Source organism: Cydia amplana, chromosome 8 (assembly GCF_948474715.1).
Source record: "Cydia amplana chromosome 8, ilCydAmpl1.1, whole genome shotgun sequence".
NCBI classification, from domain to species: domain Eukaryota; kingdom Metazoa; phylum Arthropoda; class Insecta; order Lepidoptera; family Tortricidae; genus Cydia; species Cydia amplana.
Genome location: NC_086076.1, coordinates 2,599,676 through 2,619,960, shown reverse-complemented (window position 1 = coordinate 2,619,960; position 20,285 = coordinate 2,599,676). Strand labels below are relative to the sequence as shown.

The 20,285-nt window shown below is 37.6% G+C and overlaps 2 protein-coding genes and 1 long non-coding RNA gene across 4 annotated transcripts in view; 2 read left to right on the top strand and 1 right to left on the bottom strand.

The window, feature by feature from the left end:
- The window catches only part of LOC134649957 (glutamate receptor-interacting protein 2), a 447,504-nt gene that overhangs the window by 7,280 nt on the left and 419,939 nt on the right, over positions 1-20,285 (bottom strand). For both annotated transcript variants that reach the window (XM_063504759.1, XM_063504760.1), the window contains exons 4-8: positions 12,038-12,247; positions 11,133-11,374; positions 8,544-8,836; positions 4,587-4,756; positions 657-758 (exon numbers count right to left, since the gene is read on the bottom strand). In XM_063504759.1, coding sequence (XP_063360829.1) covers positions 657-758; positions 4,587-4,756; positions 8,544-8,836; positions 11,133-11,374; positions 12,038-12,247 — 1,017 coding nt within the window. The remainder of the gene's footprint in view (positions 1-656; positions 759-4,586; positions 4,757-8,543; positions 8,837-11,132; positions 11,375-12,037; positions 12,248-20,285) is intronic.
- LOC134649995 (uncharacterized) overlaps positions 1-20,285 on the top strand; it is a 212,145-nt gene that overhangs the window by 108,947 nt on the left and 82,913 nt on the right. The gene's annotated exons all lie outside the window — the stretch shown is intronic.
- LOC134650484 (uncharacterized) lies at positions 5,977-6,364 on the top strand. The gene has a single exon (XM_063505441.1). It carries the CDS (start codon positions 6,016-6,018, stop codon positions 6,340-6,342), a length of 327 nt encoding a protein of 108 aa, XP_063361511.1. The 5' UTR covers positions 5,977-6,015; the 3' UTR covers positions 6,343-6,364.

Sequence of the window (20,285 nt, the reverse complement as noted above, 5' to 3'; positions counted from 1 at the left end):
CGGTTAGATTTTTGATACAAATGAACTCAACTTTGGGAACAAATCATATTATTCCTAACCCTAAATTACCTAAATTACGCCTAGTCTTAGTAGAGCTCTACATTTTGAGATTAAAATCTCATTTTTTTTAATTGACTGAACATGTTCTTTCCGTGGACCCTTCATTTAGGTCCGAGATACACTTGTGTATGTTTTACTTACGTAAGTAGGGACAAAGCTATTTGTTAGAATAAGATAATGATATGCATCTCTCATTCTGTAGTAAAGCTGTGTCCCTACTTACGTAAGTAAAATTTACAAGTGTATCTTGGGCCTTAGTCACAGAATAAGTAATAGTATTATCATACAGAACGGCCACGCACCGCTCCGCCCTGACTCGCATTACCTCGCCCCGCGATTGGCCGCGACATGAATCTGGCAGACTTCTGGCGTCCTCTCAGTAAAGCCACTTACCCACACATACACAATGACGCGTGTACAGATGTTCCGCGCACACATATAACCGCAAATGATTTTTGATGTATGGCGTGTCCGCCCTGTGCCTTAGTCAAGCGCAATGTATGAATGACCTTGTTTTTCCGCTGACCGCGCCGCTCGCTGCTTGCGTCCAATCCGCAGCCCGTTTTATGCAATGTGCACTACCCGTTAGTACTTACCATAGTCATCCTGTAAACCTAGTTTCGGCATGGAGCTTTGTCTGTAGTTTCTTTGGCGATGTTTCTTGGCGTTCAATGTCGAAGTTCCTGACATAGAATTTTCTGAAACAATAAAAAAAAATTAGGAACAATCTTACACATATCGACTGACAGGCGAATCCGAGTTTTAGGTATTAGATCTGTTTCCATATACTGATCTAATAAAAACTCGAATTGCCATGTTACCCAGTCCAGTCCAGTCCAGGGCCGATGCAGTCCGTCTGTATCGTCCCTAAAAGTAAAGGTTGCGTCACACAGGCGCGTTTTCCGGGCGGGGCGTGAGTGTTTGGTATGTAAAAGCGGCGCGCCCCGCACACGCCCCGCCCGGAATACGCGCCTGTGTGACGAAGTCTTAATCGATCTATAAATAATGGCCAACTTTTGCATATTCACCTTATGAAACGTGACATGTTTTAACTTATCTATGTATGAAATAACATGAGATTTGGCTTCAGATAAAACGAACACAGCTCAATATGAATCTCACTCCACACTTACATTGAAATAGAGAGCTTAAACTTAAAGCAATAAGGTCGGGTATGGCATGTATGTACCGGTAACACTTTGCCAATGCTGTATGTTACAGTTTGAGGGTTATAATGATTATGGAGTTAATTCTTAGCGGGCCCCGGGCGAAACTGCTCTGTAGCGAACTTGAAAACAGATGTGTGGTGCACGTCACAAGCTTGAGTCGTTTAATACTTCGTTGCGTTTTATGGGTATTATATCCGAAATTAAACTTTCGTGAGACATAACAATATTTTAAACAGTTTAGATGACCACGGTTTCACTCGCTTAAATTAATTTATGGTCGCTATTTGGCGACATGTTTCGGGCCCGTCGGGGGTCCTTCTTCAGGCTCGAGTGGCCGCGGCGGCTGCACTTCGTATAACATCGTTTGATAATGTCGAGATATAATAATATCATACATAATAATGTATGCTGTGCATAGACTATCGGGCCTATTCGAACGTACACTGACATCAGAATGGTATTTGAATCATGTTATTTAATTATCGTGCATTTCGATCCTACTTGCCTGTAAGTACATGCAGGTGTACGTTTGAATTAGCCTGTATGAGTAATAATGTCATTAAAATTGTCATTCGTCAGTCTGTAAGTGGAGTTCGTATTCAAACGCAAGAGTTACAAGCGACGAAAGGGCATGTAGACCATTTTACCCGTTAGTCGGTCTTCTCCGCATTGACCTCACTCTAATATCGTAATTCGTAATCCCTAATTGTCTATAATTATGTTATTTCATTTGTGCTTGTAACGATCATGTCACGTGTCTCTTTTGACAATTTAGAGAATATAATATTTAAAACTTTCGTGTTTTGAACACATATTAACGGGTAGTTGCACAAATCTCTGTTTAGACATATTGCTGGGACATCAGTTAGCCGCGACCATGACCAGTGAAACCTGTGTCGAAACGTCGGTAAATAAAGGTATGTGAATAAATTTCGCGTTAGACCCGTCTATAAATGTGAGTTAATTTAGAGAATATACTCGCTGCCGCTTATGCTTTGTACCAACCCTATAATAAGTAAGAGCGTATAAACGGCAACTTGGGCCGTATAACTCAAAAGACTTAAGTTTTGATGTTTATAACGCGTGCTGGCCAGAGACCAATAACTTAGTATCTTTGATCGCGCGCTCTAATTGTTGTTTTCAACAACATCATCATCATATCGGCCAGAAGACGTTTAGTGTTAGGCAAAGACTTCAATCTCCTCAACGACTATGTGCGCCAGCTGGTCCTATCAGCTTATCTTGACCAGACCATCATTCTACTGTATAAAAAACATTAAGGTCAATGTGGCTAACTCCGTCATAGGGACTATTCCGTCCACGGGCGTATATTTCTTTGATTTTCAATCGTAGGAAAAAGTAAACCATTTGCTTTTGATCGATGAAACTAAAAGAAATCGCTGCTTTGTCGATCAATTTTGTTCGTTGTTCGAGGAAAACGCTAATGGACGGAATAGTCCCTATGACGGAATTAGCCACGTTGCCCTTACATTGTGTTTTCACCTTCCACGGCAAATGCCATAACCAAAATCAAAATGTTAAATAAGTATAGGTACATAATACCTATAACACAAAAATGTTCACCACACCAATGCAAGGAAAATGCATACTGTAAATGTAAAATATTACCCATAAATCAAATCAAAATTCGAATCTGATTACTAGGCATCGGAGTTTTTGTCGCATGGTAAGACTAATAGCAAGCTATGGAGTCGACATTTGCTATAAATGTAAACTCTTATTCATACTCATACTCATGATTAATTTTATTTAACATGAGAACGGATTACTAAATAGTTACTACCTACGTATATGAGTTTAATTTATTAAACCTCATTTGTTGCAATAGAGCCGAAAGTGAATGGAACTGTCACCTAAGAAAATAACCTTCCGCAATTAAAAAAGTTATGAATTAATTCTATCACTACTGTCATTGATTAGTTGTTTACTTGAAAGATATTTTACGTTTCAACATGTGTCCGTCTATACTTTCATTCTTATTTAAACGAGAAATTGGAAAGATTAATCAGATGTGCGATTTGGTCGAATCAATTTTATCAGCGGTCAGTACCTACATGACATTAGGTCTTTCGCAGCGATGTAGTTTGTATAGTTGTATGTTAAAATAGTTGAAGTTATGAATTCATAATGTAATAGAAATATATTTTTTATATAGTTTGACTAAGATAATATACACGACTGACCGCTCTAAAGGCATTTTAAGATAAATTAAATAAATGAGTATGAGTATGAATAAGAGTTTACATTTATGGCAAATGTCGACTCCATAGCTTGCTATTAGTCTTACCATGCGACAAAAACTCCGATGCCTACTGATTACTTTGTCACTCTTGTGGATCAAATGTGCAAATTTCTCTTCAGTTTTTGACGAAAAAAGAAAGCATTAACGAGCTGATGTGGTGAAAATATTTGTGTTTAGAACATGAACTGCTGTTGAACATACTGTTGTTAGCATTATAGGCGCTTTGGTACTACTGTAAGCTTATAATTGTAATTATATAAATAAAATAAATAAATGAATTAGAATATTTTTCACGTGTTTTTATGATTTTTTTATACCATGTCGGTGGCAATAAGCATCTGATGGTAACCAGTCACCGTAGCTTATCCTGCAATCTATATTTTTTACAATTTAGTATCTATCGTTCATCAGCTGCATACCAATTTTTACCGTTCAGAAAGCTGGCCAAACAAAAATAGCTAATATACTTATCATAAAACGAGATGTAATTAATACAAGTCGAATAGGACCGTCAGTAATCCCACTGGACTTATTTCCATTTAAAGCGACTTCTGAAAAATAGCTTCCTACTTAAAAGTCGCGAAGACGATTTGTAACAGACCCCCGGGCAGACCAATTCATTACATACTGGCAAAGAAATCACCTAAGCTAGAAACTCAGACCAGTTTCACGGAAGTAAAACTTCTTAAACAAACGAGAACCATTTTCTAATCAACGAAGTTTAAAGGAAAGTAGACACTAAGGGCCACTTGCAACATTCCACTAACCAGGGGTTAACCAGTGAAACCGTTAACCCAGTGTCAAGTTGTACTGGTAACCATGGTAACTACAGATTTAACCATTTGACCCCAACTTATGCTAGACCAACCGCCAGTTGTTCTTTAATGGTCCGAAAACATATAAAAACTCATAAATGCGCGTTTTTCCAGAGATAAGACCTAGCTAGATCGATTTTCGCCCCCGAAAACCCCCATATAGTAAATTTCATCGAAATCGTTAGAGCCGTTTCCGAGATCCCCGAAATATAAATCTAAATAAATAAAAAAGAATTGCTCGTTTAAAGGTATTAGATAGATAGATAGATTTGTACTTACCTCTAGTGTACCCGCCAAGAGCTATATGCCTAGGAGCCACATGTAGCCTAGTGACACCATGCTCGCAATTCTCAAGGTAACACATGACCTCCTCCGCCGTGTAGTTGTTTCCATCGATGACGTGGTCATCGAAGGCGAGGATCTGGTCGCCAGGATGGAGGGCACCACATCTGGAAAACACGAAAAAATAGAACGGTTGGTAAGTTCAACTGGGGACCTAGCCAAGATGACAATCCTTGTTAGAAACGTCACGTGAATTCGTAGCATACTCGTATGTCATCATATAATTCAGCAGCAGTGAAGTAAGGGAAACGTACTAGTGCTCGATATGCTAATGCCCAATAGATGACACCCTGCTGTCACCTCTATTGACAATGACTTTTAAGTTTCAAGATGACATGTACTGGGACCGCGTCGAGCACCAGTACGTTTACCTTAGCTCCATTCATTTTTCTTAGCCTACTTGAGACCGGTTGGAAACCGCCGGAGTGTCCCACTGCTGGGCAAAGGTCTCTTCCCTGGTTCTCCATAACTCGATTTTGTGCTTCCTCCGGCCAGTTGTAAGTAAAGGAAGGCATCAAAGTCGTCTCCCCATCTCCACCTGGGCCTACTCCGCCCACGTTTCTTTATCAGCATTATAATTTAGTGAATGAAACACATTAAAAGTACTCCTCCAAACATTCAAATTAATCAACTTCAACAAGTGCTAAAAAGAACTTAAAGTGTAAAACAACTCAATATTACATTAAAAAGATTTGTAAGACTGTCCGGAACCAATGAAGAAAGTTTGTTATAAAAGGATTTGCCTCTTGATTAATAGCTCCTGCAAAGAAGCTTTCGTAGAAGCCGACATAGCTTGTTAAACCGTGATCAGAAGTATACAGAATGGCCCTGGAAGAGAATCTAAAATATGATGGAGTCAAATTATAAATGACAAGTTAATTTTGACTTGTCTACTATCGGTATGAAAATGTCTATTGGTTTCACAGTGCTTTGGAATAATGCTATGAAATATAATTAGTTAAATTTTTTTGGCGCTTACACAATACAACCTAATCCCACAGTACGCTCAATAAAGCTTGAGTTATGGGTACTAGACAACGATAGGGCCTAGAATAATAAGAGGACGTTAATTTGAAAATGATGATTATAAAATACTATGTATAATTATTCTCTTTATTTATCTTTTCTCTTAAGTTAGGGTTTTTATAATATGAATATAAAAGTAAAATATAAAAACACTTACAAAACAATAAAAAATACATATAAACACATTATAAAAAACCATTCTATGTATAATTATTATTAAATCGGGCGTAAAATTATAGCAGCGGTTTTTGTGTTAATAGAGATTATTTTTTTGACTTTGTATTCAAAATAATCCTGGACGACCAAACAAGTGCATGAACAAAAACTCCATGTCAATGAGATGAAGATGCTGAGGTGGGCGGCCGGTGTGACGAGACTCGATAAAGTACGTAACGAACACATCAGAGGAAGCTACAAGGTCGCCCCCATCACCGACAAGATTCAAGAATCTCGCTTGAGATGGTACGGGCATATCATGAGACGCGACGAAGACCATGTCGTGAGGAAAGCCCTTGCATTACCGAATAATAAGAGAGGCAGAGGCCGCCCGCCTGCTACGTGGTGGTCCACCATATCAATGGATTTGAAACAGACCCAGTTGAACAAAGAGACAACCCAGGATCGCCCGACCTGGCGCTTGAGAACGAGGAGGGCCGACCCCAAATAATCGGAAGAGGCACGGAAAGAAAAAGAAGATTCAAAATAATCCCTTTAAGATATACTATAATTCGTTATAACCACCTCAACATGAATAATTATTAATTGGCTTAATAATCTACCGTCAAATTTTATGTTCATGGTCGTGTTACACTGGCCCACGCTGTATATAGAGGATATTAATTAAGAATATTAATAAGGAAAACCTGCTGAAAACCGGCATATTTAAATTTTAAAAATATGATTGTGACCGCTTCTCAATACAAACATAGTCCCTACTTTCCTCCCTGGACTTTACTGAATTAATTGACTTAATGGATTTTTTTTTAAATAATTGACTGTATATTCAATTGCAAGCAGTGGGACACAGTGGGCTCTGAATAATAATATAATAATAATATTCAATTCACCATAGCGCCTTCTTTTGACTTTTATAAGTTTTTGATTACTATAAAAGTTACGAGCGAAAAACAAATTCTATACAAATTAAAAGCTAACACTTTCGCCCCTTTTCTCTTAAGCATCAGAATTATGATTTTGGTCGACTAGGCAGGCGTCACCCTGTATGCCGAATAGTTGTCCCGTGGCAATAATCATAATTAAGCTGATGGAGTCGAGCATTTGATCCTCCAATGAGATGTTACAGGAAATCTATCAATAAGCCGAATTCGTGAAATCGGATTGTTATTAAGTACCTATTATATCGATCTTAGTTTGCAGTGGATAATGGCGTTGTACGACTAAAAGGCGAATCCGTTTAAGGGCATATTCGGTATCATGTTCTGATTAGGAAAAATAAAAAAATTATGACGCGAAACTTTTTTAGCCTTTGTATGGCGAATTGGCCGACTTGGACGACCTACCTCATAGAAAAAAAAAATCACCCAAAAAAGGTCTTCTACTTTTTCCTAATCCGAGAACACGACACTGAATATGGCCTCAAACGTCCTTACTAGTTTAGTTACACCTTGTATATACAAATCGTGTTTCGGGCCGGGCCATCTATAATATTGAACGGAAGTTGACTCATCTAGGTATTGAATGGAAATTGAGTTATTTTTAATACCGTAAATACCATCCAACTATAGTCCAAAAGCTTTGCTTAGTTTGAGGCTAGGTCGATTTGAAGATTGTCCCCGAATATTTATTTATTTATTTATGGTGTTTGTAAAGTCGCCATCAGATATATCGGAGCGGCCACAATGTTCACAATATCTGAACACGCACTCTAACGCCCTGTAAATAGAGGCGTGCTCAGATATTTGTGGGCGCCTTAGCCGCTCCGATATATCTGATGGCTACTGTACGCGCGGTATGTCTTCGTCGTCCCGCTGTCTGTCGTGAACTGGTGTATTTAGGTCCTTTAATTGTCATGTCCAATTTTAAATTTAAATGTCGGTCGTTCCAAATATGTATGTCAGTCAGCCAGTCAGTCAGTCGGTCTACGCCAGGTCGCCACGAAGGTTGGAGTCACGACAGTGTTATTTTAATTTTTTTCGCATTTCCTCGCATATAAGTTTTATTTGTCACTAAGTTATGCGAACCAAAGGGTTTAAAATGCATTCTTTTGCAATTTAATTTTGTAAGAATCACAAAGCGGCAGGCGCTTAAGCGAGAGGTCATAAAATTTTACACGAAAACGTGTTCAACGATTATAATATTCTTCTTGCATCATAGCAAAAATTTAATCAAGGTGCTTTAATAAGTTATAAAAAAACTCATTAAATAACGTTTAACCTACTATTATTATGAAACTTTATATTTCTATATGGAAGATAGATTATGTTATCAATCTGGCTTAAAAGTCGTCGTCTACTGGGTTTAGCCTCTAAAGAAAAACACACTTCAAAGTATCTACTTACATACAAATGAAGTACACCTAACACTAAAGTTATATATGTATATCGTGTAGGTTTTTTTTTTCTTGCTCGTTAAAACTACTCGCAAAACTACATGCAACGCTGAGCTCTATAGGCCATCGCATTTAGACACTTACTATTGTCCTGTGTTTAAGCACTAACCTCCGGAAGCTCGGCCTTCGGCCTCGCGTGTTTGCGCCCCGTCACCGCCGCCGGTCCTACTTGAAGACTTCGGCCTTCGCAATCGCTGTCCTCTACAAGTTTCATGTAAACCATTGCTCTGATCCTGATACAGCCTACCTGCATTTTTTAGTGTCAGTGTCATACGATATATAGAAAAACATGAACTCACCTATCACTAATACTGGCCGGCAATATGCTGTCAATATAGACCGCATTGCAACTCCCGACCCTCTGGTACGTGTCGGATCCCGAACTGTACACGTCGTCAGAATACCTATGGTTGGCCAGGAACAGGCCCAAATCTTCATTGCACGGCCTCTCTATCTCTATTAGAAGAGGCCCAGTAGCCAGTTTCACGGACTCCATGATGGAAACGTCATATTCTATAGTCAGGCTGGTCATCTGAGGGCAGTTCTGGAGGATCTGGTGGACCTCTGAGAGAGTCTTGTTGGTGAGGGAGATCTGTGGACAAAATGAATAATTTAGTATGTAGTACCATCGCCCACACTGTTAACTGACAGTTTATAAACCTTATTACAAAGGGCATAAGGGCCAACGATGGACAGTTAAGTGTTGCCGTTTGTACTCTTTAGGGTAACCACAAAGTTGCAGATTTTATATTGAATCTTTACACGCTTTAATCAAAGACCAATGTTATGAAATAATCACTCGGAAACTAGACTATATTTGCGAAGAGCACACTCTAAGCAGAACTGTAAAAGAATAAAGTTGACTGAGTTGGTAAACAACAGCTAGAGATATAGTCGAGGGTTTAGACTTAAAAAAAAATAAATTTTTAAACTGCCCGAATTCAAATTATGTTTAGCGTGCGATGTAGCTAGCGACCCGCCCCGGATTCGCATGGGTTAACAAATCATACACCTAAACCTTCCTCAAAAATCACTATGAATAGGTGAAAAGCGCATGAAACTCCGGTCAGACGCAGCGGGGACTTATAAAATGTCATTCTATAGAACTTGCTAACTATGGAAACAAAAGTCACTAGTAAATTGACATTCAAAGACAATTTTAATATGGTGGTTTGTTTACATAGCAAGTTCCATAGAATGACACTTTAAGATGTAGTGATATATATAAGCCAGACTAAAAGCTGCCAAATTGCTAAATTCAATCTTGCGTACAATTATAACATTAATAACGAATAAATTCAATACTCGTCTAAAATTATCAAGTAATTTATGGTTGAAAATTCAATTTAGTTGTATAATTACTTCGTAAAATAACTGGAATTCATATTTCATAAGTTGGGCTTTACCAATTATGGTTGTTATTAATTGTAATTGTGACGCTAAGGTGAATGTTACAAGCTACTGCGATTAATATTTCAACTACATCTAAAATATTATGTTTACTAGAATTTTGAGACGAGTTATGAATTATATTATTTTAGGTCTATGCACTAATACTAAGAATGGTTTAAGATTGCCCTATTGTAGAGTTTTATTTATTAAGACTTAATAAAATAACATGTAAGTAATATGTTTGTCAAACGTTTCTAAAATAAAGTAGTAGTAGAAATAGCAACTTCAGTTATGTATCTACTTAAAAGAAACTCAAATGTTGATTTGATTCGTTTAAATATTTTTAGTAGGTATTATATATTTTTAGGAGACTAATAGAGCCGCAATCTTCCCCCCGATCGAATTACCTACAAATACTACTTTTCAGACCTACCTACAAAATTGAAGCAAATATTTGGCAAGTTTTCTTTGACTTCTATAACCGAATAATCAAACCTAACCTTGTAAATATACTTTTTAGTTTTTACATGCGCCGACATAGTTAGTCCTAGCTCTCCTATTAAATTAGTTCTTGTTATCCAAGTATTGATTAATACATTTGAACTGCAACTGTAACACCGCTCAGTGGAATTACGTCATAGACATTACTTAAGGCGAATTGGAACATCGGTTTGGTATCTGGCTGTAGATGGCATCAATCCCTAAGGAATTCTCCGTATATTTGATTCATTAGAGTACTTTAGACTCCTGTGGGCTAGTTGGCTGAGACACCGTCTGTCAGTCGCTTTGTTTTCAAGTGCAAATGTAAATGACTTTACTATAGGTACTTGCACAATGACATTTTACGGGAGACTTTTTTGAGAAAATGAAATTCCAAAGGCCCTTTAAGGAGTCATGTTTTGCGCAAAACATGACATTCAACGAAGAACATATTTCTAAAAGGCGCAAAGACACTTTAAACAATAAACGTTATGCAGAAAGGAGTACGGTATCTTTTCGAAAGGGATGTTCTATAAAAAAAAGTTTAGTAAAAATGGGACATTACTTATACTTGTGGCAAGTTTCCCTTCTTACACTCCTGTAAGTCAGCTATGGAATATTACGAGGCCAACAGGAGGTCCAACTAAAGATATGATCTTGACCAAGATTACCCGATAACGGCAACATAAATGCCCTTAAAATTAGGTGCCATTTCGCGGAGCAAAATAAAGGTGAATTGAATAATATAAGTAACTCTCACACATAATTTTTAAGTAAGGCTTAGTTTATCCAATGTCCCAAGATACAGGCTCAGCCTAGTTTGGGGCTGACCGGACACCTTTGTGCATGCTACTGTATTCTTAGTTATTATACATAAATTTATTCTTATTCTTAAGTAGGAAGAAAGTGGTCGTAACGTTAATAATATTATTCTAGCGCTAAAACAAAACATTCGTCGACACATTTCATTGCAAACAGATCAAGATGAGTAGGAACATATTGAAAAGAAAACTTACATGGTCGACCTTAAGCAACCGGTCGCCCGGTTTGACCCTGGACGTATTATACGCGGCGCCTCCCGGCCTCACGTGCGTCACCACCAGCGGCTGCGCGTCCAAAGACCTGCTGTTCAGCACCAGGTCTGCGCTCCCAGAGTTCTCAGGTAGACCTCCTCGGATGGTTATGCCGAGGGAGCCGTTGATTTTCTCCATCGGCACCTCTGCTAGCTTTGTCGTGATGTATAGCGAATTTTGCGATGCTGTGGACAAAGAAAATTGCAATTATTTTTATTCAAAACTGACGAAAAATCAGTGATGGCCATTGATAGTTCTGATAAATTTATAATGTAAGTATAAGGTAAACGTACTAGTACTCGACATGCTAATGCCCAATAGATGACACCCTGTTGTCACCTCTATTGACAATGACTAAGTTTCAACATGACATATACTGGGACAGCGTCGAACACTATTGCAGTACGTTTACCTTATTCCAAGTTAAATCCCATATTAACTGATAGGTACTGACTGGTCGTTTTTACCCTTTATGGAAGCGATTTCCCTCTGACTTTCAAACTCCGATGTAAAAGCCATCGCCAGAGTTTAGTCCACTGTAAATCAGTTGTACCGACTTGGAGAGATGTTTGGCTTGAAAACAAACATGGTCGATCAGCACGACCTGGTCTGACATGCGAAAATGAGACCTATGCAAATAAATACAAGGACGTTTTAGAACAGTTACCATAATTAGACATGTAGTATTCCAATGACGCTCGCTTCTACGTATTATCAGTAACCGAAGCAACTCCTCATTGGTAAGCCGAGCAGTAGAGATCCCCTTTACACTACAGATTCGATCAGCACGACCTATGCAAAACTGAGATATATGCAGATAAATACAAGGGCGTTTTTAGAACACTTACCATAGTTAGGCATGTAGTATTCCACCTCCAACGACGCTCGTTCCTCCACATTATCCAGTAACCGAAGCACCTCCTCATTGGTAAGCCGAGCGGTAGAGATCCCATTTACACTGCAGATTCGATCGCCAGGAGCTAGCCGGTCCGATTCGTGGGCAACCGAGTCTTTGGCGAAGCCGACTATGGACGGGACGATACCGGGTTCGGAGCGACCTGTGGACAAACGGACAGATTTAATAGTGACAATATGAGTAGCTATATTTTATTCTAAAATTACGAGTACATACTGCTATGGTATACAGAGTAATGATATTAAGGGAAAATAAATGAAAATGTATGACATAACAAGTCTTTTCGTGATTTATAAGCCGAGATTTAAACTGCTAATTGAGTTTCCCTTAACAACAATAAACAACCTCAAAGCTACCCCTACAAGTAGGTAAGGTTATTTTTATTTATATAAACAAGGTAACCAACTTTTATTGCTATCAAATGTACTTACAAACACCGACAATACCACAGCTATTAGTTCTAAATGGAGCCAAATTTCCGCTCCGATAAAATAACCATTAGTTCAGTAATAAATGAACATAACTTGCATATAAATAACGGATTGTACGTGGGCTAGTTAGATCTGAAAATTTGATATTTACTGTTGTTGAACCCACAACCGAAAATACAATGTTACAAATTTAGTTTACGATAATATGGGGAAACAGAATTAACAAAATTGGGGATTCGTCCGACTCATAGATTTGGAGGAAAAAAATAAAATAGTTTTGGGGTTTATCGGGTATTCTGGATCCCCAGGGGGTTGGAGGGGGTTGAAATGTTGCGCAGAGTATTATCCTCTTAAAAGGCATCGTTTGGTTATAGTTTCGAAACCAAAAGCTCTGGGGCAATTTTTCAAAAGCTATCCTGCTACACCCTTTGGGATTTTTATGTTATTTCTACTCAGAATCACGAGCTCTTTTGATCTTAACAGGAGGAAAAAAGTGTCCCAAAATTTCCATACATTTTTCTATCTTTCCATTCCGTGACCGCCATACAAAGTCTATGAAAAATGGTAACGGAATGGAAATAACTTAGGGCACTTTTTTTTCTCCCTTCAGGATAGAAAGAGCTCATGATTGAAAATGAAAAATGAAAATGAAAATATTTTATTTACATTAATAAATGTTACATAACAAGGTAACAGGTTGGGACTCCCTATTAAGTATATTATACCTGTATCAGGAAGCCCCGCTCCTCCGTAGCAACAAGTTGTAGATTTAAAATTGTTGATTCTGAGTAGAAATAACATAGAAATTCATAAACAAAGAGAAAATACAAATTAACCTAAAATAATTTTAGATCGACTTAAGCTTAACGCTAAAGTACATTATTGTCGAGGCTCGGAAGTAGCTACTTGCTGGCTGAGGATTCGTTTTAAACGGACGACCTTGGGAGTCCGTTTAATTGAATCCGAACCCAGCAAGTAGCCTTCCAGCCGAGTCATATGTAGTGCTTTTCTCAAAAATGGTGCAAGAAATAGAAATATTTTACAGAGTCAACAATGTTCTAATTTTCACAGAAATAAGTAAAACCATTAACAATATTTGCTTTGCCGCCTTTAAAAAAAAATAGAAGTGTATTTTTCTGCTGAAAATACGCCAACCTTGAGACACCTAAATAGCCGCGGTACCAACATTAAAATAATATGTACTGACCATCTGTTTGGCTGTGGCTGTGGACCTATGCCTTCCTTTGATATGGCCATTTCAACTTTTAAAAAGCTTGGAACTCGACTAATAACTGGACTTTGTATGCAACATTGCAGTCCCGAAATCGAGACTGCAATGTTTTTAACTTTTTAATTTTTGACTGACCATAAACTACGCACTTCGCGACCTATTTTTAACCGGCAACGTCAACTTTGCCGTCCCTTTTTGAGAAAAAATAATTTCATATGTTACTAACGGCCTAACTTCCCTAACGACCAGAACTAGTATTAGTTACAATGTCACCGTAAATTATTACATCCACAATGTAAGTTGCTAAAAGCCATAAAATATTCCGAATTATCCTTTACGCAAGCTAATATCACTATCATCTAAATGAGCTTTCAAAGGCAAGTGCCATTTCATATTTTACGATCCATTTCTATACTTTTATGAAGGTAGTACTCTGTTTTATAGTCGTGTTACTGGGTGAGTGAGAGATCCCGCTATTTTGTTGTATGGCAAAATGTTTAAGGGCATGGCGAAAGGTTAGGGCCTATTAAGCTTACTTAGTTTTTGCGCGCGTGTCTTAAAGTGGTACTTATTCAGAAATAGAATACTAAAACTTAGTAAGTGTGTGTAAAAAGTGTGTTTTAGTTACTAACGAGACTAACGACCCGCCCCGGCTTCGCACACACACAAAACCTTAACATATAATAATATATACCTAAACCTTCCCATGAATTACTCTATATAGGTGAAAACCGCATGAAAATACACACAGATAGACGCGGCGGGGACTTTCGGCTCGATTCGGGAAATGAATTAGAGATTAACTAGATACGATATAGTAAAGATATGTGACGTTCCACGGGAAAAGGTACCCTATGGCGGCTGGCGCCGCGATTCGGGAAATGAATTAGAGATTCACTAGATATGAAATAGTAAAGATATGTGACGTTCCACGGCAAAAGGTACCTTATGGCGGCTAGCGCTTACGTCGCATAGCGCCGCAATAATATTGGAGCGGCGTTAATAATAGCATAAGCGCTAACCGCCATACGTACCTTTTCTCGTGGGATGTTACATATCTTTACTATATCGTATCTAGTTAATGTCTAATTCATTTCCCGAATCGCGCCGTAGTTTTATAAGGTGTAGTGATAGTCAAAGTGGCAGAGCCGATTTGTTATTATTGTTTTGTTATTTTATTTTACTCTCTTCATATTTGGTCCCGTTGTCATCATCTCATCCATCACATCAGTCATCACATCGCCAACATCGAAAAATCGAAAATCGTTATCTGCCTCTCTCTCTATATTTTGCATATTCGAGCGACAAAGATGCAAACATTTTTTTAAGTTTTTCGATGTTGGTTTGGGATCCTGGGGATATCGAGAAATTTTTCAATTATTATTTTATTTGGATGAATGAATATTTTTAGGGTTCCGTACCCAAAGGGTAAAAACGGGACCCTATTACTAAGACTCCGCTGTCCGTCCGTCCGTCCGTCTGTCACCAGGCTGTATCTCACAAACCGTGATAGCTAGACAGTTGAAATTTTCACAGATGATGTATTTCTGTTGCGCTATAACAACAAATACTAAAAACAGAATAAAATAAAGATTTAAGTGGGGCTCCCATACAACAAACGTGATTTTTGACCGAAGTTAAGCAACGTCGGGCGGGGTCAGTACTTGGATGGGTGACCGTTTTTTTGCTTGTTTTGCTCTATTTTTTGTTGATGGTGCGGAACCCTCCGTGCGCGAGTCCGACTCGCACTTGGCCGGTTTTTTTATAGTAGGCAACTCTCGGAATTTCTGTGATGTGAAGTCAGTGATGCGCGAGAGGGTTTGGGCTATTATAGTCCCCACGCTGGCCCAATGCGGGTTGAGGACTTTACATATACATCTTTTAAATTTCTTCGCGGACGTATGGATTCCTCACAATGTTTTCCTTAACCGAAAAGCTAATGGTAAATATGATATTAGTACGAAAATCTCATTGGTACGAGCCAGGATTTGAAGATTTGAACCCGCGACCTCCGAACTAAAAGTAAGACGTCAGATCCACTCGGCCACCACCACTTTTCTCCTGTCCCTTTTTCATTCAAGAATTGTTTTTGAAGTGGCAAGTATGAAGTGGGTTTAATCCAAAAGTTATTTAGTAAGTAAGTTACCATTTGTCATGATACAATATTTTAAAACTTTCGCGTTTTAACACATATTAACTCACATTTCATTTAATTTCATTTATTTTGTTGTAAAGTCATGTACATAGTAAATCCAGATGTTATACAATAAATTCAATTCATAGACGGGTCTACCTGACGGATAGACGGGTTTAGAGACCCGTCTATAAATTCAGTTTAGTCTATCGTGACATTTATTTTCATACCTTTATTTACCGTAAAACGGGGTGAGTAGGTTTCGCGAGGAGAGGTGGATTATGAATGGGGAGAGAAGGTTTGAGAGGGGGGTGAGAAGGGATTTTAAGGTTACTGCTACAAAATTAATGTATTCCAATTTAAAATGGAGCTATAGTAATACGCATAATAAAAAAAAACGATCCAACAATCTTCCAAAATCACCTTTGTATGAAAACCCCTCTCACCCCAAATACGAGGCACTACGGGGTGAGGTGGGTTTTCCTCTTTAACGTCAAAGTTATAAAATGGAACTACCCAAAATAAAATAAAAACTAAAATACAAACGTCCGGAACACTTATTATTGATATTTGATATTGATATTGATATTTATTGAAAACAAATTTTACAGCATTACAGCTAACACCAATGCACTGTAAAATTAAGTATTAAAATTAAGTAAGTAATAATAAAGCGATTAATAAGCTACCTATTGCATGTTTAATTCGCAAAAACGTAAAATATCTTTAAAAAGTTTACGACTTTGGTCGGCAAACAAGTCGCAGTCAGGTGCAAAAGATAAAAGATTATTAAGGAGTGTCCGGGAACGGACAATTGGAGAGTACTGGTGTGCAGTCGTGTGAAAGGTTCCATTATCTAGGAGGCGATGGCCACGACAACGTAGGTAGTTGTCGGGAACAAACAAGGTAGTCGTTTTCGCCACCAAGTCTAAGCAGTCTGACTCTCCCCTTAATATTTTAGATATAGCAGACATTAGATTAACATTACGCCTTATCTCGAGGGAGTTAAAGCGTAGCATACCGAGTAAAAATTTGGTTGGGTATAAAAAGGGGTAATACCCGTAAGTTTTTTTATACAAGAAGCGGAGAAAAGCTTTCTGTACCTTTTCTAAAAGCAAGGTGTAGGATTTTTCATGCGGGTTCCAGATTAAAGAGCCCGATTCAATTTTAGTTCTAACTAATGTAATGTATAATAGCTGAACTACTTTGGGATCATTAAAGTTTTTTGAATTACGGATGATGAAGCCCAGTTTTTTATAACAATCTTTAGCGAGAGATGTTATATGCTCGTTAAAAGTAAGTTTAGAGTCAAACATTATGCCAAGATCTTTAACTGTGTTAACCCGAGTGAGTGGAATATGGTCTAGCAAATAATCATTATGAAATGGAGAGTGAGCACGGCTAAAAGTCATTACGCTGCACTTAGATAGATTAAAGAGTAATTTGTTTTTCTTACTCCAGTGGAGCAGTGCATCAATATCTTGCTGTAGTAGGTCACAGTCGGTGGAGTTATTTATGCAACGAATTAGCTTCAGATCGTCAGCGTAGAGTAATGTGCGAGAGTGTTGAACTACATTTTCGAGGTCGTTTATCATTAAAATAAAAAACAAAGGACCAAGAATCGAGCCTTGGCTTACTCCAGAACGGGTATGATATGGAGGTGAATCATAACATCCGTGACGAATAAACTGTTTTCGATCTTTAAAATAGTCAGCAATAAGCTTAAGTAGTTGCGGAGTGAAGCCAAACGCGGTGAGTTTCTCCAAAAGGATGTCATTGTCGACACGATCAAATGCTTTTTGAAAATCAAAATATATTATATCTACTTGTAAACCTAGATCAAGGTGATGGGAAATAAAATCTGTTAGTGATAATAAATTTGTGTTAATCGAACGTTTAGGGCGAAATCCATGTTGACTGTCGCTGAGGTATGGGCTGATTTGGACAGAGATTTTTTGATGTAGAATAGATTCGAAAACTTTGGCTAAAGAAGAGAGAATAGCAATAGGACGGTAGTTTTCAACTTTGGAAGAGTCTTTAGTTTTCGGAATGGGTTTTACACGTGAGATTTTCCATGCAGTAGGATATGTACCGGTAGTTATGCTAAGTTTAAAAATGTAGTAGATAGGATGAAGCAAGAATTTCTTGCCAGCTTTAATGATATACGGAGGCACATTATCTGGACCAATCGCGGATTTGGGTTTTAATTTATTAATTGCTTTATTTATATCATCCAAAGATATTTCCTTAATGTCAATTCGAGTAGCTGAACAGGACGAATATATATGTCACCGTAAGATTGTAAACCCGTTAGTTTATAATCTAACGTAGGTTAGGTTAGATTATAATCCCCCTACCGTCAGTTTATAATGTAACTAGCGAGATTATAATATGACGAGTGTTTACAATTTTACGGTGACATATATACCATTCAGTTTTCATATGTAAAAATAAAATGTTATCGAGGTTTGAATTTCAGTTTTGACCCTACTCACCCCATTTTACGGTACCGATGTTTCGACAATGCATAAATTGCGCGGGTCTATCGCGAAATTATTTTTATAAATGTGAGTTAATATTTGTCATGATGTAAAGCGGCATTTATGCGTCTCTAATCAGTAAAACTAAGTGACTAATTAATTGTAAGTAACGCATGCCTAGCTCGCTAACTAATCAGTACAGTTAACCTAGTTCCCCGAAGCGGTACAGTCAGCATTATCGGATAGGACGCATTTAAAAGTATAATTTTTTTTACTGCAAAACAGAAATTTTCCTATTTTGTTGCAGTGAGCATAATATTGCAGAAAACAACTACCTATTAACTATTCTATTCACATTATATAGTGTTACAAACTATCAAATAATAATGTACAGTCAGCAGCGGAAGTTTCTAAGCGGTCGAGGTGTTCAAAATGATCTCGACGCAACTTAATTGTTAAGAGAATAAGAGCGTGTCAAGGTAATTTTGAACACCTCGCCCGTTCAGCAACTTCTCCTGCTGACTGTAACCATGTGTTATCTGTCTACATCACTATAATAAAGAGATAATTACTTACCTATGTATTTTTGTTCATAACAACTGTTAAAACTGTTGTAAGTCCTTTTTATCCTGATATACTATATTAACTGATTGTACCTTACAAAAGCAGTAGGTACAGTCAGATACAAACATATATCTTATCTTAATCTTATCCGTGCAAATGAAAAAGGGCTAGCTTCATTCTCATACTAATAAGTAAGTACCTATCCTAAAACAAGACGTGATGTCATTTAAATAGACTAAAAACATTACTTCCGACGTTTCTAACGCGACATCGGACGAATCTTTCTTATCCGACTGTACAGTACACGTAAACTGACAGTACAATTACGGCGTACAACTTCATTAAATTACCGCCACACGCCAGCATTGACACAGTACATAGTATACACGGGTAGAAACAGTACTTAACTCGGACATTTATAAAATAGATAGCTATTTACGATACAAGTGCGAATTTTACTGTATTTAACTTTTATTTTTAATTTTTATTATGATTATTTGATTGTTATATATGTTTTACTTAATTCTTAATTATTTTAATGTATTGTTTACAATCTGACGATCTTTTTGTGAATTCATATTATTTGGAAACATTGTGACATTGTTAAATACCATTAGATTTATTTATTTCCAATAAGAAATAAATAAATCTAATCTAATCTAATCTACCTATTCGGACCTGTATCGTACAACGTTTTGCCATACATAGGACCCTTTAAATTTTGCTTGTTGTAATGTGCTTATTATAGCACCGGGTAGGGTGTCGTAATGGAGCACCGATGTACTGTAGGTAATTATTACTACAGCAAAACCAAAGTACAACCATTATAAATATTACAACAATCACCAAAAAACAACCATATTAATGCAAAACCTATAGGTACTTAGCCCTTTTAATTGCTCAGGCTTTAATCAACAATTTATGCAGCCAATTCGTCACGCATTAGATGTCAAAATTATATCTAAATTATGTCATTTAGTTGTCATTCGCGTTCATTTCGCTCGTACATATCCGTAGATGTATTAATTAGCGCAAGCGAGACGCACGGGTGGGTTACGATAAAATTACATGTGTAAGTGATATCACATAGATATCAGTTTGAGGTCTGAAACTAAGTTTTAATTGGCCTCTGTGATGTTTTCAGTTAAATATTGGAAAGGAATATTGAATTACCGTTCGGATTATTCCTTCTCTGACGTCACACAAGTATGCAATTACAAACACGTATCGAAAAGGCCCATTTACACTTCAAACGTCCCTCCAGATATTCAAATGTAGCTGCAGACATTTACATGTGAAATGCCCTGGATGTGAATGAATTGATATGCTGTCCTTGGTTC

Bases quoted from the DNA above. Each gene is read 5' to 3' on its own strand.
- LOC134650484 (XM_063505441.1), top strand. From the start codon at position 6,016: ATGAAGATGCTGAGGTGGGCGGCCGGTGTGACGAGACTCGATAAAGTA.